The sequence below is a fragment of the Miniopterus natalensis genome, chromosome 13, assembly GCF_054644295.1.
Source record: "Miniopterus natalensis isolate mMinNat1 chromosome 13, mMinNat1.hap1, whole genome shotgun sequence".
NCBI lineage: Eukaryota > Metazoa > Chordata > Mammalia > Chiroptera > Miniopteridae > Miniopterus > Miniopterus natalensis.
In genome coordinates this window covers 2,348,683-2,372,290 of record NC_142093.1, presented here as the reverse complement: position 1 = coordinate 2,372,290, position 23,608 = coordinate 2,348,683, and the positions used below count along the sequence as shown (strand labels likewise).

General features: G+C 53.3%; 1 protein-coding gene across 2 annotated transcripts in view; it reads right to left on the bottom strand.

The window, feature by feature from the left end:
- ASAP2 (ArfGAP with SH3 domain, ankyrin repeat and PH domain 2) overlaps positions 1–23,608 on the bottom strand; it is a 101,888-nt gene that overhangs the window by 31,759 nt on the left and 46,521 nt on the right. For both annotated transcript variants that reach the window (XM_087823324.1, XM_087823325.1), the window contains exons 3-9: positions 20,825–20,970; positions 10,227–10,301; positions 8,663–8,712; positions 7,606–7,735; positions 5,566–5,651; positions 2,275–2,350; positions 1,907–1,993 (exon numbers count right to left, since the gene is read on the bottom strand). In XM_087823324.1, coding sequence (XP_087679450.1) covers positions 1,907–1,993; positions 2,275–2,350; positions 5,566–5,651; positions 7,606–7,735; positions 8,663–8,712; positions 10,227–10,301; positions 20,825–20,970 — 650 coding nt within the window. The remainder of the gene's footprint in view (positions 1–1,906; positions 1,994–2,274; positions 2,351–5,565; positions 5,652–7,605; positions 7,736–8,662; positions 8,713–10,226; positions 10,302–20,824; positions 20,971–23,608) is intronic.

Below are 23,608 nucleotides of genomic sequence, written 5' to 3'. Positions count from 1 at the left end.
CTGAGCCAAAAGCCAAAAGCCAAAAGCAGGGGCAGTCACTGCCCGGGGCCCCATGTGCAATCTGGCGCAGACGGGCTGGTCAACAGAAACACAAAGTAACAAACCACAACACGTCTAGTCTGTGCTGGTAAATTTGTTTCACTTTTCTGCAAGGCTATAAATAACCAGCCTTCTGACAAAAGCGTTTTCCCAAACCTCCTGGCCCAGCACAGCCAAGGCAAACACGGCCCTCACGCTGCGCCCAGGGCTCCCGAGCACCGGCATCTGCTCGCCTCTGCCCAGTCCAGAGCTGTGCTTCCTGGGCTGTCGGACAACAGCGCTGTCGACGGTCCCACCGATGCCCGGGAGAGCGGCTGCCCCGATGGGCCCGCTCCCACGCCTGGCGCCCTCTCTCCTAGGCAGTCAAGCCACTATTTTCTCCACATTCCAAGGCCTTTTTTTGTTTCTTTTCCTGCTTCTGTTGAAAGTTTGGGGCTATCAAAGCATCAGGATGTATACTCTCTGGACTGGGAGGAAGTCACTAACAAACCACCTCAACCTGCCAATCTCTGGCTCAGCTGACCCACATTTACCGAGAGCTTTCCTGATGAGCAGCGAGGCACCGCCACGTGGTGGTGGGAAGGCACCAGAGGCATGAGGGTGCCCTCAAGCTGCTCAAGGTCGAGATGCAGAAAAGCACCTGTGTGCTCGAAGACACCGCCAACCAGCCGAGTGGGGTGTGACTGAAACCAGCCGTTCAAACAGAATGTGCCCTATGAACTCACATCATGGGCGGGGTGAGCAGAGGGAAGAGTTGAATTCAGCTACTCAGGGCTCGGGGGGAACAGGGGGCTGCTTCATTTTCACCAAGAATGACAGCAAATGGGTCCACAGTAAACTTGGAAAATTTCCACTTCAATATTTGTGCTTTCAAATTCTTCAGCCTTTAATAAAACCCACTGCTATTGGAATAGAAGGGGTTAAATTAAAAATGCTCTGGTCATTAATATATACATGGAGGAAACCATTTTTTTGGAAGTTCGTGAAGAAAGCATGCAAAATTCTCCAATTTATTAAAATACTGAACTACTTACTCTCCTAGACTTCGGTCACAAAAGGTCAATGCATTTGGGAGAAAAACAACAATATTTAGTTATAGTACAGGAACTCAGCACAAAACAGAGCAGAACAAACCACCAACAGTGAATCTGATGGCTACTAAGTAGTTTAACAGTTATTTATCGAAAGGCTGCACTGATACATTTAGACACATTCCTTTATCACAAGGAAGTGGATTTATGTTAAACTTCACATTACAATATCTACACTGTAGCAAATGTATCATCAAATTACCTTAGACATTTATTTTAATGTTTTTTTAAATAAGCCCCTAAAGCACGAAGTATCACCGTGGGTGTGTTCGTGTGTAGAGTGGGGAGAGACGTGGCCAGGTTTTCTGCCCGCAGAACGCAGCCGTAAGAGAACCTGCTCTCCACGTTTTATAGCACACGATCTCAGGGGCGAAGGCTCGGAGGGCCGCCCCGACCTGCTGGCGCCCACGGGGGCAGCATCCACGGCTCCCAGAGCAGGGAAACCAGAGGTCAGGTGGAAAACCAGTAACGTAACTGAAGTGTCCACCTGACGGAGATGCTAAGAGCTACTCGTCTCCCACCCGACAGAGCAGAAACGTTCCTACGCTGCCACTAGGGCCATGCCCCCAGGAAAAGCTTTCCCGTGAAATAAACGTACTTAAACAGGCGGTTTGATAAAACCACACTTAAAGAACCAACTGAATGTCCCAGTGCTGCTCGATACAGCCCCAGAAGGATCTGTGAGCACCTGGCACACACGGACGTCTCCTTCCTCAGCCCCAAAGCCTTCGAGACACAGCCTCAAGCAGCCATCCTTCAAAATTAAATCCCCTCACCTCTTTCTGCTCAACCTGCAACGCTGATTTCAAAATGTCCCGGAGCTGTATAAGCTGTCTTCTTTCTTCATCCTGGGCCTGTTTGATCTTCAGAAAAGAAACCAGAGAGAGGCATGACTGAGGTACAGCGAGACCTGGAGTTCCGGGGGCATCCTCACATCCCCGAGACGCCTGTCCCCTCACTCATCACACCTTCCCCAGCCAATGGAGGACAGGAGCGGGGACCCCACGCTCCGCGTGGCACTACCCGGCTGTTCGCTTCTGGGGGCCCAGCAGCAAGCTCCGGGTCTGACAGGAGCAACATTTATCTGAGAGCATTTGATGCATAAAAACTGTTTCAACACTGACGTGGCGAGGAAGCTACTTACTGTGTGAAGATCCGTTGAAAGGGTTTCAATGGAAGGTTTGAGGCTTTCGACTGCTTTCAGGCCATCCTGGAAAAAACTGGGAGGGAAAGAGAAGAAACACAGATCATGTCTCATGCAAAACAATTTTGTAAAATGGAGAGAAAACGTCTTTAAAGGAAAGTGACTGAAACCACTATGCAGTTCCTCGGGGCTGTATGAACAGAACGCAAACAAGTTACCACAGTACAAAGACACTCAAAACTACAAGAGGCGGATGGGAAGGAACTGCAGTGAGCCAAAAGAGCTGTGCTTTTTCTTGACCCATTAAAATGAGCCCCAAACCCAGGCTGGTCTGGCTCAGTGGTTAGAGTGTCGGCCCAAGGACTGAGGGGTCTTGGGTTCGAGTCCCAGTCAAGGACATGTACCTGGGTTGCAGGTTCGATTCCCGGCCTCGGGACACATACAGGAGGCAACAAATGATGTGTTTCTCTCACGTCCATGTTTCTCTCCCTCTCCCCACTCCCTTCCACTCTTTCTCTAAAATCAATAAGAACATGTTTAAAAAAATAAGCCCCACGTTTTCAGTTTCTGATGGAAACAGGACTCCACTGATGCAGGCAGCGAGGGCGTTGGCTCAGGAGCGGACTAGTCCTGAAATACAAGGGAAGCCAGACGAGCTTTCGGCAGCAAGGCTGGGCTGAGGTTCTGTCGACAGTTCCCTCTGACGTGTGCTGTGTGTAACCCTTTTGAGGAGGGAAGAGACTGCATCCCACCGAGCAGGTGGCCTTCAGGACAGGTCACCACACCACAGGGGCCTGTCTGTGCTCTGTGTCCCGGCCCCACCTCCAGCACAGGCTTCTCCGGGCTGGGCCTGCATCTCCCCCACCTCTGCATCCCCCCCACCTCTGCATCCCCCCCCCCCCCTGCATCCCTGGTTGCCAAGCAGTAGCTGGCACAGCGGTTCTCAGCAGGGATTGGCCAAAACACAGGTCACTCGTCACCCTTTCCCACTTTGGAACGGCCCGTTCCTGTCTGCTTTGCGGTGACTATCTTAAAGGCGGCCCTGTTTCTAGATCCCGCTGGAGAGGAAGACCCAGGAACTAGGTAGAGAGGCAGGTTCTCTCCTTAAATGAAATGAAAGGCAAAGAACATGAAGGGCTCTTCGAGACCGCTGCAAGCAAAAATAAAAAATGAAGTCTAAGGGGGAACCCCCGACTGCGGCTCCCAGAACCTCGTGCGCTCAGGAGGCCTCCTGACACCCGCAGGGACCAGCAGCCGCGAGAAAGCGGCTCCACCTCCCCGCGGGGCGCAGTGTGGGCCAAGCACAGCCGTGCTCCCCCTGGGGGGGAGACCGCGGACGCTAAGTGGGGGAGCACGAGGGAACCCCGCATGGATGCGCACTGCGTGGACACAGGCTCCTTTGTCCAAAGGCTGACTCACTTGGGCTCCACATTTTGTCCCCTAAAATATGAATTAAAACAGGCAAAGCCACTGGAGTGATTTGAAGAGCCCGTAGTGTGTACACACACACACACACACACACACACACACTCTCACACTCACTCATCCGGAGCGGAAGTGACGGCCAGTGCATCTGTTTTAAAGGTTGCTGAGCTCCTGCCCATAAAAGGCCAGCTAGTCCACTTTTCCACAAGTGGCCTGTTGCTACCCAACTCATCAGTTTGGGCAAAATAAAGGGGGGAAAAAAATAGGGAAATCCAAGAATAGCTGCTTCTTAAAAATAAAATATGAGCGAGGAAGTGACCCACTTCCTAAACCGCCTCACACGAGGTTCCGAGGGTAAGGAATGAAAAAGCCATTTGCGTGTGAATCACAAAGGCAGGGTTCTGAGTGTGTAAAACAAGCATCTGGAGGAGCCTGCGCGTTAGGGGGCCGCTCCCAGCCTGGGGGGCTGCCTCCCGAAGCTCGGCTCCCTCCTCTAACCCGGGACGGACCACTCAGCCCCTCCCCGTTTGCCGAGTGGCCTCGGCTGTCTTAGAAAAGCCTGGTCTCCAAAGCTGGGGAATGGAAAAGTCAACACCACGGCCCCTTCCGTCAAGAGTGTACAGGTCAGGGGTGGCATCACACGACAGAGGGGACGTCACCCCGGAGATACGGGAGGACAAGTAATCGCATCAGGGCCGGGGCAGAAGGACTTCAAAATGGCAGTTACATCTGAGCGAGGTCTCAGGAAGGGACAGGTGCTGGAGGAAGCACAGAGGGAACAGAACCACACTCTAGGAAAGGGGACAGTGGGACGGCGCAGGCAGAGGCCCGTCAGTGGGGGGCACAGCCGCCGGGGAGAGGCAAGCAGACAGGTATGAACATCGACCTCGGGTTTCTCCCATCCATCCACAGCCTCCACTCTGAGCACCAGCAGGAGCCCAATAAATACTTGTTTTGTTTTGTGTGTGATTTGGTTAACCCTCACCTGAGAATATTTTTCCATTGATTTTTAGAGAGAGTGAGAGGGAGGGAGAGAGAGCAATGTGAGAGAGACACATCGATTGGTTGCCTCCCACAATCACCCTGATCGAGATGGCGACCGAACCTGCAACCCAGGTATGTGTCCTCGATCGGAAATCGAACCCAAGACCCTTTGGTGGGCGGGGCCAACACGCTAACCACTGAGCACACTGCCCCGGCCTTATTTGTTTTCTTATTGAGATGTAATTCTCAGACCATAAATTCACCCTTTTAAGCAGGCCATTCAGTGGTCTTTAGTATACTCACAAAGCGGTGCAATCACCAGCACTACCTAATTCCAGACACCGGAGTTACCCCCCAAAACCCATTCCCATGAGCAGCCATTCCTCACTTCCCTTCCCCCAACTGGAATCCCACAGCAAGTGGCCTCTGATCTGGCTTCTCTCACTTAACAAGTGTTCACGGTTCACCCCTGGGGTAGCAGTGTCCAGCCTTCCGTCCTTCCACTGCAGATTGCTAAATGAGTGTCGATTCCTCCAATACAAGACTGTAGACGAGCAATTTCCAACCACTGCACCGCAAGAATTTTTAAAATATGCAACATCTGACTATTTAGTCGGGGGCACTGACCTCTTTTCTCTTAGGCTGTCAAATAAAAAAATGCTAACAGCCAACACAATAGCTGCCTGGAGTGGATGAAGCAAAATTAAACCTATTTCTTTGTCAGATGGGCAAAAAGTACATGTTTTGGTGTGCCGCAGAATTTTCATCCCATATGCTCCACGAGGTAAAAAAAGGTTGAAAATCGCTGCTATAGGCCTGGGAGAATTTAACATAAAGAGAGAAATATTTGAAATAGCATCGTAACAAGGAAAAATAACTTACTTGCACTGGGCATGAAAATACTTGATCAGATTCTGAAGTAAATCCACGCCCTTTTTAATCTTGATTTCATTGACCTTCAGCAGATACTGTTTAAAAAACAACAACAACAAAGGAATGTCACAGGTCGGCGAGAGCCTGAGCTCAGCAGCAGCGGAGCACAGACCACCTCTTGCTCCTCTGAGATCGTCCGCTGTGGGGGAGCTCGCGGTAGAGACTCAGTATTTCTTGGGTCCACCGCTAAATGCTCCTTTGGGGTTGCTGCCCTGTGGACTATCAGACATACAGGGAATTAAATGTGTAAGCGCCAGGAACTCCTGGTAATGACACAGTGACCTTGACCCGAGAGGAGGTTTCTGCTCTAGCTCCGAGGAAGAATGAAGATGGGCTGAGCGAGCGGGACCTACCCATAGTGCACATTCCTGTCCCCCGCCTCCCACCCCAGGTCCCTTTCTTCGGGCACCTTCCCCTAGGACACTGACTGCTAATCTTTTGTAGGTGAGACTCTTGTCAGCACGTCTCTAAACCTCAGGCACTTCCCTGATACTTTAAAAATAAAGTGTGACTGTTATAAAATCCAAATTTTAAATGGAAATGAACTAAAGCCGTTTTTAACTTGGAGAATTCATTAACAAGTTGGAAGACATCAGGAGGCCCCAGGGATCCACAAAACCAGCATCAGGAAACACACCTGTGCATTGCTGAAGGTTTACAGAGAACAAAGGCCCCATACGTTCCCCGTCCCCCCACTGTCAGGATATGGCAGAAAGGACCCCAAGGATGCGTCATCTGAGCCTGGACGGCCCGAAAGCGCTTGGGGCCTCCGCTGACCACACAGGACTCTTGGCCGCGACCTGGGAGACTCACGGCCAAGTGCTCCCCCAGGTCTGTTCCGCAGCCCAGCGGAGAGGGGGCGCTGGCCCGAATCAGCCAGCTACAGCCTCCCCTTCCGCCTGTACGTCTCCTTCTCCCTCCTTCAGTTTGGTGTAAGTTCAGTGTTATTTGAACAAGACGCTTGGCGTGCACCCAAGCGGTCACGTGATTAACAACCCTGGGCAACGTGTCAAACTTGACAGTGTGTGTGCCCTTCGACCTACAAATTCTATTAGCAGGAACTCACTCTAAGGCGGTGACCACAGAAGTTTACAAAGTAACAAAGATGAACAGGGAAGTGGCGCATCTGTACCGACAGATACAATGTAGCCACTGAGCCAACAAAGCAGAGACTCCGGCACAGACAGGTGCCCGCACGACCCGCGGGAAAATAAGTCCCAGAGCATCGGCCTCAGAGGACCACGCGGTTTATACAAATCGTGTCTATAGCGGACATGGCAGGACATGTGAAACACGTTTAGTTCGATGTCAAAGGGGCTGTCTTTCGGAAGTAAAGTTTGGGGTGATTTTTATCCCCCAAAAATGTACACACGCTTTAACAGCTGATAGCTCAACTGATGTTTCTTTTTCATATTTAACCCATTAGAATTAATAATTAGTCAAAGCGTGTATACATTTTTTGGGATACCTTGTACGTACACGTACATGTATATGTAATATATAACTTATATATTAAAATATATACTTTATATTGACCAATATTTAAAAGTATATATTATTTTTATAGTAAGAAGAAAGCAAGACAGGATCTCTCCTATCTTCTGCATTCACATGAGCCCTGAGTGATACTGAATTTCTTTATAAAATTCATTCTGAAGAAAAAATGGTCCCCGTCTTTCACATAAAAGCCTGAAAGCCATTTTTCTCACTGATGCCGGGCAACTGAAAACGTGTCACACGCGAACGTGCCCGGCCTTTACGAAGCTTGAGGGCGTCAGGCTGGGGCAACGGCTGGACCGCTAGAAAACGACTTTCACGGCAGCAGCCCTTCGTTTTCAGATGCTGGGTTCTCGCGGGAAACGCTTTCCATTCGCTCTTCCCTCCCCACGGAAAGTCCCTCCAGCCCGGTCTGCGTGGCCGACACCTCCATCCGACACCCACCGTCGGACTGTCCCCCGGAAGGGCCAGGTCCCCGCGGCCGCGCCTCACCTCGCACATCTGCAGCTGGAAGAACCTCCGCTCCTTCTCCATCTCCTCGGCGATCTCGGCGCCGCTGATCTCCGTGCGGATCATGCCGTGCAGCCTGGCGTGTTCCTTCTTCTCCTTCTCGATCTTGGTTCTGCGGGTGCAAAGGGCGGGGGAGGCGGGCGCCGTCAGCCCGCAGCCTGCAGCCCACACGGCGCGCGGGGCAACGAGCCCTCACCGAGCCTTCTACGCGCAGGGCCCCTTCGCTACCCGCAAGGAAAACGCGGCTGGTCACGGAAATGTCAAACTTGGCCTTTCTGTAGAGAATTTACTCAACAATCCTTCCTAAGCACCTACTGTCTTCCTAAGCACCTACTGGGTGCCCGACCTGGGTCGGAGGCAGGTGGAGATGAAGCAGTCAAGGGACAACCCTCTTGCTTTCTGGAACCAAGGGCACTGGTGTCACAGAGGAATACTGACCCCCACTAAGGGCCGACGGCTCCCCCAAATCACCAGGGAGACGGGGTCCGAAAAATGGTGCCTGTCACCAGCAGTGATAAAGCGGGGGGGAAACTGGCCTCCACTTTCTTCAGTGAACTTCCCTGAAAATGACGCCCTGTAACCATTTTGACATTATAAACGGGGCAAGGAAAACGCTTGTTTAAAGAGGGTAGTTAACATCGCGGAGCTGAGACACCGGATACGAAAACGTCGGGCACCGTAACAAACCACAGCAGCACAGTTCTAGGTGAAGTCTTCCCTGGATCAGGGTTTATCTAGACCATACGCCATAAAAGCTGGGTTTAAAATAAAAATCTCAAAGTACCTATGTTTATTTTTTTAAATATGTTTTTATTGATTTCAGAGAGAGGAAAGGGGAGAGTGAGAGAGAGAAAAAAACATCAATGATAAGAGTCACTGATGGGCTGCCTCCTGCACGCCCTGGACTGGGGATCGAGCCCCCAACCCGGGCCTGTGCCCTGACCAGGAATCAAACCGTCATCCTGGTTCATGGGTTGATGCTCAACCACTGAGCCACACCGGCTAGGCTATGTTTATTTTTTTAAATGAAAACACTCACATTTTGGTTTCATAGTCCTTCCAAGCTTTATCAAAAGGCTTTTTCAGATCCTGTAAACAGAGAGGCATAAATCAAACAGGGCTGATTATTAACCTCCAGACAAGATGCATTTGCTTATCCTGGACTAGTCCTGAGGGGAGCACTCATTTGTGTGACAGGTGACACCTATGATTGTATGAAAAATAAAAAACTCAGAGTACAGGTTGGCACTTGACTAGTGGTGGGGTCCCCTGTTCTTTCTTTTTGAAAATTTTATTTTTGAATAAGTAATGCCCACAGGGAAAGGTGAGAGAGAATCCTTTCCTGGACTCGTCACCCAGATGTAACAGGTATTAATTCATCTTGTTTCACCCACACCCGGCCCTCTCCTAGGATTATTCCAAAATTAAACCCAGAAAGACACAACATTTAACCTACAATTATTTCACTCTCTCTCTGACTCTCTGTTAACACAGGGATCTCCCCAATGATTACAGAAGCCAGCCACCCTCTCCCAACGTCTCCCGGTTCCTCTCTCCTGCCTGGAACTTAGGACCTCGCACTCGGAGAAAATCTGGCTCAGAAACGTCCTGAGCTACCAGAAATTCTATCACAGTCCCCATCCATTCACGTTCTGTATAACAGGGCTCTTTAGGGAGAGTGAACGCTTTTCACGGGGCAGGGCTTATTTTTTACTATTTTTGGGCTCCTCATGACAAGGACTGAGCTCCACAGCCTGGCCCTAAGGCCCTCTAGTCACCGGCCCTGCCCACCCTGAAAGCCTCACCCCCACTCCGCCGAATCACGGCTCCAGGCGACACTAGAGCCTCACGTCCATACACCTGCGTGTTCCTCCCTCTGCCTCGTGGGCCCTTCCTTCCCGTTTTCCTGTCTAACTTGGCCGATGTGAACTGGGCCCCAGAAGGACAGTGGAACGACTCCTGGGTGTCCAAATGGCTCAGCAGCCCGGTCCCCCAGCCCTGACAGCTCTCCCAGCACCGTCTGGAAGGAGCCACGGAGGCCAGGCTGGGCTTCCAGATGTGCCCAGATGTGCCCTGGGAATCCCATGCAGATCCAAGCAAAGCACTCGGCCTCCTAAGAGCTCAGGCACATCTGTTTGTGCCAAAGCAACCTGGTGCTCAGCAGCGGGCACCCACACACCGCCGGAGCCCCGCTGTCCCCGCTCCCACACTCGTGAAACTCCGCGCGCCCGTGTGTGCGCGGCCTTCCTAAGCCTCGGACATCCTCTGGAGGACTGAAAACGCAGCCGGCTCGAGCCTCAGTGGTCAGACTGTCCCATCAGGAAACCATGTCCCTGCGAGGATCCAGTTCCCAGGGGTCGGTCAGTGACACGCCGGCTGGGAAACCAGACCCGAGACCAGAAAACGCTCCGGGTTTCCCCAAGAGCCGTTTCCTTCCCTGCAGGTCCCCCTCCCCCTGCCCCACGCAGAGCACCTGCGGGCGCCCAGAAAGCCTGCGAGTGGCCACTGTCAGGGCTGAGAGCGGCCAAGGGACCCCACCCGCGGCAGCCGCCTCGACGGGCCCACGAACACCGCCCCCGAGCAGGGTCATCATCCGTACGTACCCCTTTCACTCCCTTCAGGTCCCCCTTCAGCAAGCTGTCCAGAGGGAAGGAGATGATGTTGTTCATGTTCTGAATCTGAAAAACAACCAGAAGCGATAGTTTCCTTTGCGATAGAAAGTTGGACGGCAAAGGCGAGAGACGGAGGCGACCCGCCCTCGCTTCGAAGCCGGCCGCACGCGTACGAAGGCCTTACCCGTTCCCGCGAACGAGTGGATGCCGAACGACAACCGGCACCCGTTTTCCGGTGACTGCCCACCGTCGAGTTTGTGAAAAGACAACCGTTACGGCGAAGGAGAAAACATCTCAAAACAGCCCACGCGAGAACCACGTAAAGGCGCCGGAGGAAACGGGGTCGCGTGTCCTGCTGTCGGGCCTCCAAGCGGGGCCTGGGCTGCGCTGGGCTCGGTTCCCAGCCCCCAGACCCCAAAGTCCGCAGCACAGCCCCCGACGGGCCCTGAAGGAAAGCAGAACCGAGGGGCTCTGCGGCCTAAGAATATGCATGCACGTGAGTGTGCACACGTGTGCATGTGCGTGTCTATGTGTGTGCATGTGTGTGCACGTGTGAGTGTGCATGCGTGTTTCTGGGAAAGGAGACAGAGAAGAGAAGTAGGGGTCTTGAGGTCCCTGTTCTCCTGGAAGCAAGAAGGCAGGAGGCTGGTAGCCTCGCCAGCTGTCACCGTGGATTACGTCGAGCCGCAGCAAGGCCCCTGACGCCGGGAGGACACCCAGAGAAAGCCGGGCACCCGCTGGCATCCGAGCAGAGAGCAGGGCACAGAGCTGCAGTCAGAAGGGATGGGAGGCACAGGCTCCGCGCCTGCCCCCGCAGGGGCCTCTCGCCCCGGGCTCGGCCACCCCCGTGAGTCAACACAGCTGCCCGGGGGCACCGCTGGGGTCCCGGCCTAGGTGCCACTGTGGGTCACACCACCCCCATTACAGGCCTATAAAGGGGGAAAGACAAGACTAAGAACCTGGGAATCTCGCACGTTCATCCTCACAATGGAGTGAAAAAAACTATTTTTAGTACAGTTACCTAGAATAGGAAGACTAAATACATGCATGGTCTTTAAGGCAATCTGGGATCTGATTTCCATACACCACACAGTACATTAAATGTCAAAATGGAGAAAGTAATTGACTTGAAAAATACCGCTAAGGTGTGTCGCAACGCCAGCACTACCCACCAGTCCTGCCAAATAAATGACCAATTCCTGACTCTCACTGTAGAAATGCCTTTTTGGGGGTAACGTTTGTCTTGCTTCAACAACTCAGCATTTGTCACGCACCTGGCATCGCTCCACGGCTCAGCATCACCGGCTAGGACCTGCCAGGATCAGCCTGAAGAGTTAAATTTCTAAATTCCTAAAAGCTGAGTTTAAGGCGAGGTCTCGTGGGCGACTGGAAGGATGACAAGGGAAAGGCCGGGCTGGTGAATAATCTCTGATAACACCTGGGCAAACCTCATGCAAGAAAAGGGGTATGAAAATAGCTGAAGGCGGGGTGGGGGGTGGGGTGGGGGTGTCAGAGCTGCTCAGGGTGGGAGACTGAGCCAAAGGCTCAGAACAGCTCAGTTCACGATGGGTTGGCAGAAATAACAAACAAGGTGCTTGCAGATTAAAAATCGTATTTCTCAGGCCCGGCCAGTGTGGCTCAGTGGTTGAGTGCTGACCCATGAACCAAGAGGTCACGGGTTCGGATTCCCAGGTTTTGGGCTCAATTCCCAGTAGGGGGCGTGCAGGAGGCAGCCGATGGATGTTTCTCTCTCTCCCTCTCCCTTCCTCTGTCTAAAGTTAAAAAAAAAAAAAAATTGTAGTTCTAGGAAGAAGGCCAGTAGGTTTCTTACGAGGGGTGTAAGTGAGCACGAGCGCCTGCCATGAGTGAGGGCGAAAAACAAGATTCTCTGCAGCAGGGGGAAAGACCATCAATCACAATCTGGCTCATGCATCTATTTTAAGACTAATTGTTACTTAATTCAAGTAAGAACTAAGGTGCCGAAGACAGGTATCGGGGTAAGAGGAGTTACCCAGCTTTGGTATCTAGAGTGAAATATTAAGATGCAAACGAGGGAAAATCTTTGCTATCCAAACACACTTGCCAGCTCGCTTTCACTCCAGGTACCGGTGACAGGGCCCCCGGTCTAGCGGGGACGCGACATTAAACAGCCATGACAATGGCGAGGAATGGTATGCGAGAGGCGCACAGGCCCTCAGGGAGCGGCGGGAGATGAAGCCGCAGATATTCGGGGGTTAGGAGATGAAACGAATCAGAGGGGACCCCAGTCTTCCGGAGCTTGTGGCTCAGGAGGGGAGATAAAGCACGTAGTTCGGTAAGTCAGCTGCCCTGGGAAAACTCCAAGAGCCATAAATAAAACACTGTGGAATTTCTGAGAAGGGAAAACTACTTTTAGTCTGGACACCAGGGAAATCTTGGCTGATCAGGACTGACATGAGAAAGACCTTGAAGACACAGGGAGAGGGTTTTTTTGTTTGTTTTTTTAAAATGTTTTTATTTATTTCAGAGAGAGGAAGGGAAAGGGAAAGAGAGAGAGAAACATCAGTGGTGAGAGTCACTGATCGGCTGCGTCCTGCACGCCCCCGACTGGGGATCGAGCCGGAAACCTGGGCCTGTGCCCTGACCGGGAATCGAACCGCGACCTCCTGGTTCATGGGTCGATGCTCAACCGCTGAGCCACGCCGGCCGGGCCAGATAGGGAGAGTTTTGTTTTGCAACACGGGGTGAAGGGTGTTCAGGCAAAAAAAAAAAACAACAAAAAAACCCAGTGTGGAGAAGCGTGGAAAGGCACAGACGTAGGGACACAGCGGCCACGTGAGCAGAGAAAAGGGAAGCGGCTTCCGGATGGGCTGAGGGGATTCTGCCCTTCATTCCAGTCTACTTTTCTCTTTAGAGTCATTCAAATGATCTAAAATAGGAAACTATTACTTCTCTAATCAGAAAATAATTAGCAAAATTATTACAAAAGAGACAGAAAGTAGATTAGTGGTTACCTAGGGCTGGGGGCAGGAACAGGGATTAACTCTCAGACCTTCCTCGGGGGGAAGAAAATGTCCCCCAAACGAATTTATGGTGATGGATGCACCACTTGGTCGGTTACTAGAAACTACAGATTTGCACACTTGAAATGGGTAAATTTTATGATATGTAAAATATACCTCGATGAAGCTGGTTTTTTAAAAGAAATCGTTACAGCCCTGGCCAGTGTGGCTCAGTTGGCTGAGTGTCACCACAGGCACCGAAAGGTCACCAGTTCGGGGGGGGGGCAAGGGGGCAACGATCAGTGTTTCTCACATCAATGTTTCTCTCTGTCCCTCTCCTACTCCCCTCCTCTCTCTCTAAAATCAATAAAATTATATTTTTTAAAAAAGGGCAGAGGGAATGTGCTTTAAAAGGAAAAGAAACACTGTTACAAACATAAACAGAATCCCATCCAAGGCGTCACCAGCCGTGTGCCCCGCATCTGCGCGCTCTCCAGCTCGCAGGCCGGCGCGGTGAGTGGCGGGAACCGCTGCTCTTGTCCGCCCGCCCGCCCTCCCGGTGGAGACACGAGCCCAGAGCCCAGCCGCTCAGTCTTGGCAGGAGCCCTGGGCCCTGAGCCCCGCAGGGGAAGGCGGCTCTGAACCCCCCGCTGTGCGTCAGGGAGCCCCGGCAGCCGCAGCCCTCGGAACGAGCCTCCTCGCGTCCTGGCCGGGAGAGCCCGACCGCAGCCAAAGATCGCTGCACATCCGCGGGCTCCGGCAGCGCGGGCCTCAGTTTATGAGTAATGACATTTTTATGACTTATGGGAAGAATTAGATGATCCCGGAGTAAACCCAGGAGTATTTTCCTCAGCGTCCAGCAAGCGTTGGGCTTTCTCCTTTGTGCTGACTTCCGTTTAACAAGTATATCACATTAAATGGCTTTTTAAAAACAGCATGAATGATCTGAATACAAATTATTAATCTTAATCATTGCCATTAAGTATGGATCTGACACCAACAGCTAACAGGCAATCTTTAGAGGACCCACCCTCCCTTCCCCCCCTCTTCCTGCCCGAGCTTTCCCTGGGTTCACCTGGACGGCCCACGAGGTGAGTCAGGTCTGTAATCTCACAAGGAGACGGAAATGACTCGGCCGGGCCGGTGGGGCAGGCGGACGGGCAGGCGACCCGAGATCGAGATCACGACCAACCTCAGTACGAACAGCTGATTAGCAAACAGAGCAGACAAGGAGATGGGGGGCAGAGCTGGCCAACGCCACCTTTCTAGGCTGTTCCTCCTAATTACTTTGTTCATTTGGGGTTAAAATTCCTTGACTCTAGCGCTGGCCAGTGTGGCTCAGCGGGCCCACAAACCGAAGGGTCTCAGGTTCGATTCCTGTCACGGGCACATACCTGGCCCTGGTCGGGGCTCCTGTGGGAGGCAACCAATGGATGTGTCTCTCTCATATCGATGTTTCTCTCCCCCTCCCTCCTTTCCACGCTCTCTGAAAAGCAATAGGAAAAATATCCTCAGTGAGGATTAATGAAAAATAAGATTAAGTTAGATTAAAATAAAATAAATTCCTTGACTCTAGCTTTGTCATTTTCAGCCTCTTAAAATCTCTCCACCTTCCCGCTAACACTCGCTCAGCCCTCAGGGCACGTCTCCCGGCTCCTTTGGCTCTGGTCGCTGGTTACCACCCACTCTGATCGGCTCTACCCCGGGGGAACCAGGGCTTCTCCTTGACTTAGGCAACGAGCAAGTCTGCTCTGCCGCACGATCCTGTCTCGGGAACACACGCGTCCCGGCCCCTTCTGTTGGCAGGAGAGCCACTCTGATGGGCTGTTTAATTAGAAAGGAGAGGGGGGAGCCCACACCAGTCTTGGGTGTTTCACACAAACTGAAAGAACAAAGCCAGACGGCTGCCAAGGCCACTGGCTGCTTTCGCACCAGGGGAGGGGGGAGAGCTGAGCCGGCTGCTCCTTCAATGCGGTGACTCCGGCAGTTACAGAGCTTTGATCCTGCAGGTTCTGAATGGAGAGGGAACAGTGACCCTTGGCCCCCCTCCCACTGGAGATCAGACGGTGAAACCGCTGCCCACCCCCACGCTGAAAACCGTGAGGCCAGCTCCGAGAGGCGGGGCCTCAAGGAGAACCCAGGAGTCACGCCATCCACAGCTTCTTCCAAAACCCGCACAGCGGCAAAGTCTATCACTAAGTCATCAGCCAAAAATCAAAGCACCTTTGCAAATGTACGGCCTCCGAGGGCCCGAGGTTAGGTGTTTGCTGGCCTCAGTCTCCCCAGGGTGAGTCAGAAGCACGTCACCGGGCTGTCCTCTAGGGCACCTGCTTTCTTTCTTTTATTTTTTTTAATCTTCACCTGAGGATATTTTTTCCATTGCTTTTTAGAGAGAGTGGAAGGGGGACAGAGAGAGAGAGAGAAACACTGATGTGAGAGCGACACATCGGCTGGCTCCCTCCCGCACGCTCCCTGACCTAGGGCCGGGATCAAGCCTGCAACCCAGGGACGTGCCCTTGGCCAGAGCAGAACTCGGGACCCTTCAGTCTGCGGGCCAGCGCTCCAGCCACTGAGCCAGACCGCTAGGGCAGGGGCAGCTGGTTCCTGACCGCCGAGGTCAGCAAGTGGGGTCAGAATCTCAGGGAGAGGCCCCTGACAGCAGCGGTCTACCTTGGACCGGGGGTGGCCGAGTCTGAGATGACACTCAGCAGGTGCAGCCCGGGGCCTGTGATTTCTCCTCTGGCCACTTCCAAGTGATGATGAGGGTGCTGCTGGCCCAAGGGACCTCACTTTGAGAACTTCTGTTTCAGGGTGGTGCTTATAACACTTTAATATGCCTACTCACGCCCTGCGGGGCCTATGAAAGTGGGAGTCCTGGTTCTGTGGGCCTAGGGCGAGGAGGGCCGGGAGCCTGCATGTCTACGAAGCCCCAGCTGATCCCACCTGCACGCAAGGGTAGGGCTCCTGGGGGCGCAAATGGAACAAACCCTGTTCAGGGCCTTGTAAACTAGAATCTGGAATGAGCATAAGAAGCACCTCACAGTGTAGATACCTTGGGAGGCTAAGACAAAGAATTTCCCACCATGTCTTAGGCCAGATTCAAACATCAGTGGCTGGTTTCCAGGTGCCCATCGCGAGCTCGATTCCACTAGAGAAGCCCAGCCCTCCTGCCCTCCCCACTCAAACCATTCACACTTTTACTCTGCACACAAGCTGAACAAGCCGAGTCTTCCTGTCTTCCAGCTCCCGGGCCAGAGGCCGGCACCGACAGCAGTGAAAACCAGCCATCGGTAGGGAGGAGAGTGGGAACATTAAAAAGCAGCTGTCGGAAATGGAGAGAGTCTGTCACCGATAGTTCCAAATACCACACACAAGCCCCTGGGGTTCCCTCTCAATTTCTGCTCAGTACATTCATTTATGCCCCAAACCACGGCAAGTCTTCCCTGAAAGATGACATTATGACCAGTGTGTCTGTTTAATAAGAAAAAAACGTAAGACATTTAAAAATAACAGACATTTTCAGGAAAAGAAGTTGAAGGGAAGTTTATGGAAGAGCCGAGCAGGTGGGGGCCTCTGGGAGGAAGGTCTCTGTGCTAAGCAACATCATCATCTCTATTAACACGGAGAATCAGTTACTATGTAACGCAAGACTGAAGCCCCTGCGGTACTGTTGCCAGAGCAGCAGGTGGGAACGTCTCTGAGCCTCTGTGTCTCTGTATCTCTATGTCTGTCTCTGATCTCAGCATGTGGACAAAGCAGCACCAGCACTCGCCCCCAAGAGAGCCTTGCTGCTTGGTGGAACGTCCCAGCTCCTCTTTCAGGACGAGGGAAGTGGCGTTCCTCAGCCCCGGGGACCTCCCACGGGGTCCGCCCTGGCCTCAGCCCGCACTGGCCCTGCAGAACCCAGGGCAGGCCCTGCAGCCTGAGAGCACACAGCTCACTGCCAAGCCTCTGCCCTCAGAGACGGAGACGGCAGGGCTGCAAGAGCTGTTTCGGGGACGTGTCCTTGAATACAGCCTCTCATTCATTCAGAAGACACTTCTTGCCCTAGCCAGTGGTTAGGGCTTAGCCCGCTTAGGTCATGAGTACGATTCCCGGTCAAAGGCAGGTTCAATCCCCGGCCTCCCGTCAGGGCACGTGCAGGGGGCAACCGATCGATGTCTCTCTCTCACATCAATGCTCCCCATTCTCCTCCCTCTCGCCCTTCCAATCTCTCTAAAAATCAATAGAAAAAATATCCTCAGGTAGGGATTAACAACAACAAAAAAGACACTTCTCAGCACAGATGTGGCCCCTGGAAGATCCTCCCAGGAGCCTTGTATCCATCTGGCCGGAGGAAGAGCACCTAGGAAGCTGGGCTGGCTCTGCCGACGGGGTGACACACGTTACAGCTCCAGAGCTGCAGGCTCCCTCCTTCATCCTGCGTAGCTGCAGGGAAAATCCACAGACTTTCTCAAAAAGGTGAGAATCTCACCCACGAGGAACAAAGTCTCACTTCACACGAAGTTGGCCTTTCTTTGGAGGCGGTTCATGAGCATTCTTTCACCCCCCAGAGCAGGCAGGGGGCCATTATTGCCCTATCTGGACAAGAGGCAGGATCGAGAATCTTAGCCACGCAGAACCGAAAGGTCTAAACGCCCGGGGAAAAGCAAAAGCGAGGCTTTAAAAATAAGAGATAGGAGAGAGACGTGCCCAAAAATAGGAGAACGGTATATGCAAAATGCCAAAAAAGGAGACTCCTCCCGTCAGCAGCTCACTCTCAGCAACAGCTTGGTAGAGGCGGCCGCTTGGCCTTCCAACGACCGTCTCTCTGTCTCTGTCTGTCTGCCTGTCCCTCTGTCTCCGATCTTTGCCAGGAAATAGGATCAACAGCCCTAACTCCATAAAGTAAAAGCTGAAACTGAAGTAATGCGCGGGGACTTAAAAGGGAAGGTCGCCCGGTCGTTAATAAGTCGGCACATCGCAACGTGTCACCTGCGGGCGGGGTGCTCCTTTCACCTTGCCAGCGGCCCCGCGAGTGGGCATGGTTTGCCCGCCCTGCCCTAAGGAAGCCCAGGCCCGGGCCGCCTCGTGGTCAGAGCGGCAGGGGCCCGGTCTGCATCCCCCCTGTGCTGCACTTTCCCCGCGTCTCCTCCCCTTCGGTTCAGTCTTTTCCCCGCAAGGGGTTTAAATACCACAGTAGGAAGAGCGAGCAGGAGAGTTAAGACCTGGACCGGCCTCCCCACTCTGCCCCTTGATAGCTAAGGACGCGGAGAGATGGCTGAAGGGAAGAGCAGACACCAGGGCACGCCCGCGCCCAGCCCGGTGCTCCCTGCAGGGGGCGCTCGCTGCGCGGTGGCACCTGGGACTCGCTGCACCGCAGGGACTTCCGCGTGCCCCAGGGGCAGAGCCGCGGGGCGGTGGGCACCTACAGCCAGGCCCGGCCCCGCGGTCAGTTTTGCAGAAAACCAAGAAAAGAAAGGGCTGCTTCTGTCTGACTGCGCAGCTGCTCACCTTGGTAACTCTGTACCAGGCCGTTCATTCAGGATTCCACTGGGGACCCTTCTCTACCTGCAGGCACACGGCCGAAGGCTGGCGAGGGCTCCCAGCGCCCCGGGGAGACAGGTTAGCTCTTTAAGCCACCCAAGCCTCAGTTACCGGATCTATAAAGTGGGGGCGACACTGGCTCACCTATGGGATTGCTACAGGATTCAAGAAGCTACCACGTGCAGAAGCATTGGCCCTATTCTACACACAAAACCAGGTACAATGCTGTCGTCTCCATTTTACAGCTGACAAGACCCCAGTGGGGATCCCCTGGATGAAGACAGTGCTTGGGGTGGGGCACAGACCGGGCCGCCTGCCGGGCCTTCCCAGGCCTCCCCTCCCCGCTTCTTGGGGCTGGCTGCTGTGTGCCGGCTTCTCTGAGGACGGGAACACGGCCTCTTTAGAGTTTTCTCCTGCCTGTTCCTTGCCTCTGCTCCCCTGCTGTGTTTATTTTGGTCTCTCTTACTCTGGAGGCTGCTCATTCATAGTCAGGAGCCAGACGCCGAGGAGCTGGCTGGAGCTCAGCGAGCGCAGGGGGGCGGGGAGGTGAGGCTGAGTCCCTCACTGGCCGACCCCCCACGTCAGCACCTTCCTGGGGCCATTTGGTTTCTCCAGTTAAAAGGAATGAAAAGTAAAAGGCTCCCACCTGACTCGGGGCTGAGACCCAAACAAGCCCGCCCGCCCGTGCCCGGGGAGCGGGGCTGGAAGGGGCCGGCTGTGTGCTCAGTGGGCCTGCCGTCGGCCCGTGTGGGGCCGTAATAAACAGGCGACGGACTTGGTAAGAGCCCCGAGAGATGTGGGATGAAGCCAAGTGGAAAACGTAAGCACAGCAACGGCTTTTTATTTTTACCATTTCCAACTGGGATATTTTACAAGTGGAGACAGGGAGACAGACCGAGAGCCTGGTCCCCACCCCCTTTCCTGTTATTAACTCGTGTCCGCCCCGCTGAGGCCAGACTTACAAACCCGCCACCATCACCATTCCCAGGACAAGGACCTATTTTTTCACTTGTTATGAACTTGCTGACAAGAGGAATGAAAAAGGCTCCGTTGTTTGCGACCTACATAGAAAGCATTGTTGGGTCCTTGACCTGGTCTGGTCGCCCGTGACCTTTGGGAGAAGCTGGGGGAGAAAAACAGGAAAGAGACGCCGGGACCATCCCTGTGGACATTCCCCTCGTGAGAGAAACCCCCGCCCGGCGGCCACAAACGCCCTCGCAGGCTGCCCACTTCTTCAGATTCCGTTTCCACCACGAGGCCCAGGGCGGCCCGGGGCTGCCAGGCGCAAGGAGGAGCTCCGTCCACCCCGGTTCCCCGGCGCCCCCCGTGGGCAAGGAGCACAGCCCCCTACTTCCACCTGCTTAACAGTCAGACTCAGGTTCCACATTTGAGAAAAGAAAAGGCCTTTAAATATTCATGACAATTTCTGTGTTTTGATTAGAGGTTAGGTTGCTGGGTAAGACGGATCTGAAACATGTTTATTAAATATTATAAGTTGAAATGCCAACTGCAATTACCAGAAACAGCCAATTCCACAGAGTTTAAAAACAATTAGAGACTGAAGTCAGAGGCCCTTAGAAAGATGGATGCGTTTATTCATTTTATCTCACAGCTGAGCATGTTTAACACGCCAAATGGAATGCAGAAAGCCTTGTTGAATCTTACAATTCTAAAATGTATTCCAAAGTGACCTAATGCGTACAGAATATATAATTCCTTTCGGGACCCCATGAGCTATGACATTCATTCCTAGTTTATCCAACAAGCCCTAATTAGCCTCTCTGTGCTCCCTCGCCACCCACAGAGGGGTAGGGACCGTCGGGCCCACGGGCCGTGCACAGCCCTCAAAATCACTTGGTCTGACCCTGCCACAGGCAACCGCAGGCAGGACTCAAACTTCACCAAATCTAGGAGCTTTGTTCACAGCCAATTTTTAAGCTGATAAATTCCTATGGCCCGTGAATGATGTTATAAATATCCAAGTGGCCCTCGGCAGAAAAAAGGCCCCCACCCCTGACCTACGGTGACTGCAGGGTCTCACCCGCTGCCCGAGGGCCGCAGCGGACGCAGGAGGACACTCACCAGGTTTTTGAAAAGCGCCGTCAGCTCCTTGGTGAACACTGAGAACTTGAGGAACGCGCTCCCCAGGTCCGGGTCGTCTCTGCACACGCAGTTCCCGCCAAACTTCTCCAGGGCTTGCGTGTACTGCTCCTCGCTCTCCACGTGGGCTGGAAGGCGGGAGACGCGCCGTTAGTGCGGGGCCTCGCCAGCCCCCCCACCGGGCAGCCCCTCCCCACCTCCTCAGCTGCGGATACAATCGAACACGTGAGCAGAATAAAAATCTGAGAAAAGTCGAGATGCACCGGGAGCAGGAATAGCTTTGCTGCTGCAACAACACCCCGCGGTGCCGGCCGCAGGTCCCCCAAAGCACAATCGGGAAAGCGCCTCCAGGAGCCCCACAGTCTGCAGCTCATTGGGTGAGACCCCCCAAGGCGACCCGACGCCTTCCACATCCCCTAGGACTCCTCCTTGGCCCACATCACGGCAGGTGTCACCTGTCAAGTCCACTCCGCAGGAGGCGGGGGCTCGTGTCCAGTGTGAAACTCTAGACTCTGGTCCAAAGCCACACAGCATGACGTCTCCTTTCTACGCAGGACCGTTTGTTTGTACAGGGGCAGGGGAACCCTTGCCCTGGAGCCAGGCGCCTAGGACCCACGAACAAGGTGCCCACCCATCCTACCAGGGAGGCACCTGCCCTTGACCTCCAGTGGCATTTAAATGTCTTAGGAGATCCCTACATGGATCTAACACACACAAGAGAAAATTCACTTCCTTGACTGTCTATGTTTATTTCTTGACATTCCTAAAAAGGGTCTGAGAGATCTGCACAAATTAAATGCGTTTCTAAGACTACACGCAGCAAACGAGCAGAAACACACATGGAGGCTGTGGGCAGAGCAGGAGAGCCCTCGGGGGATCGGGGTTCCAGTCCCACGCCTGGGGAACAAGTATGGCCTTCGTTAAGTCATTCACGCTCCCTTGGGCTACATCTTAGCCACACGAGGGCAAAGGACCTGCCATGAGAGACTCACAGGGTTAAGGTACAGGTCAAAGAAACAGAGGACGGGCCCTGGCTGGTGTGGCTCAGTCGGTGGAGCACCACCCTGTGCACCAAGAAGTCGCCGACTCGATTCCCAGCCAGGGCACATGCCAGGGTTGTGGGCTCGATCCCCAGCAGGGGGCGTGCAGGAGGCAGCCAATTGATGTTTCTCTCTCTCCATCTCCCTTCCTCTCTCTAAAATCAATAAAAAATTAAAACAAAAACAACAAAAAACCAGAAACAGAGTAGGGACCATAGCTCAGCCACACTCAGCCACACCCGACAGCACCGATAATTCACACAGCACAGACATCACTTGTGTTGACCAGTTTTCCACACTTCACAGCAGCTTTCTACGATGTGTAGCATGTCCCATAACGCCGAAAGGAAACCGGGGCTCAAAGAACTCACATAGTATAAGCTGGAAACAGAGCCAGAGTGGGGCCGAGCCGGGTCCAACCCGGGGCTGTCTGACCCGGAGCCCATTCTCCTGCTACACGGGCCTGTGGCTCATCCCTAAAAATAGCTCGCCTTGCCCAAACCAAGGGACCTGAGCTTGGGACTGTAAAAGTTCCGCTCCAGAGACAGATCGGTTCTCTCTTCCATTCCACTCTCCTTCTAAATCTAGAGCCTGTGGTCAACCATGGGGGGCAGTGCCTTGCCAACCACATGCTATTTCACTATTTCAAAACCGGTGGCCACGATGCGGGCAATTCCAGCGTGGTTTCAGACGGGAGCAACAGCCGCAAGCAGACGTCTGGTGATGTCACCCCACTGGGGGGAGAGCAACACGTGTGCAGAGGCTGCTGTTGCCGTGGGAGCCACGTGGAGCCCCTCAAACCGGTGCCTGGACCCTCACGGCTGCTCTAAGGGAACCAACCCCACAGGGCGGGGCGGGGAATTCGCTTTTAGTGCCTACGAGGTGGCCTTTAAGCCTGACGTTCAATGTACCTGATAACCACATGCGGTATGCCTGGTGCATCCCTACTATCTTTGGAATACAGTGGAGCTCAGTTGGGTTATATGGTGTTTCCAAGATCACACAGTGGGTAAGAGGTGGGGATGGGCCAAATCCATCCTCTGACCACGACGCAGCAGCAGCCCAACCCCTGAGCACCTGTGGGAGAGAGGAACCTGGCACAGAGGAGAGACACGCCAGGGCCTCAGGCCCCTGCACCAGGTACGAGCGAACTTCTATTGTCCCTCCTTCTGGGCTTCTCAACTGATGTAGGTTATGGGTATTTTTTTTTTTTAAATTCTTTCTCTTATAAATCTCTAAAATAATGTGTTGATCCCAGCAATCCCCATGGCGATCAAGGAGGCTTCTTGGCTTGTCACGGTCACCATCATCATCTCGTGTAACGTGACGATCTCATCACCACATCTCCTGGATCAGGATGATCTCACGTATTTATATTTAAAGTGTGTTCATCCACTGCGATCCTCTTCCGACGCTCAAGCTGTCCCAGCTTAGGTGAGTGGAAACTCTTCATGTAGATCTAGTTGAGGTTTTTAACACAGATTTCTCTTCCCGCACACCAATGTGAAGCTTCTTGATGAAGACCACAGCCCGTGTCCGGCGGGCCTTCCCGTAAGCCCGGCACGGAGCACACTGTGACAACGGCAACCCCCCATCGGTGCACATTAACTGCCTGACCGCCGGCTCCCGGGTCTGAGCTTTGCCTCCTACAGAACAGAAAGCAGTCGAGTGTCTTTATTTTTCTTTTGCCAAAAACAAATTTAAAATAAGAACCTAAAATAAGTAG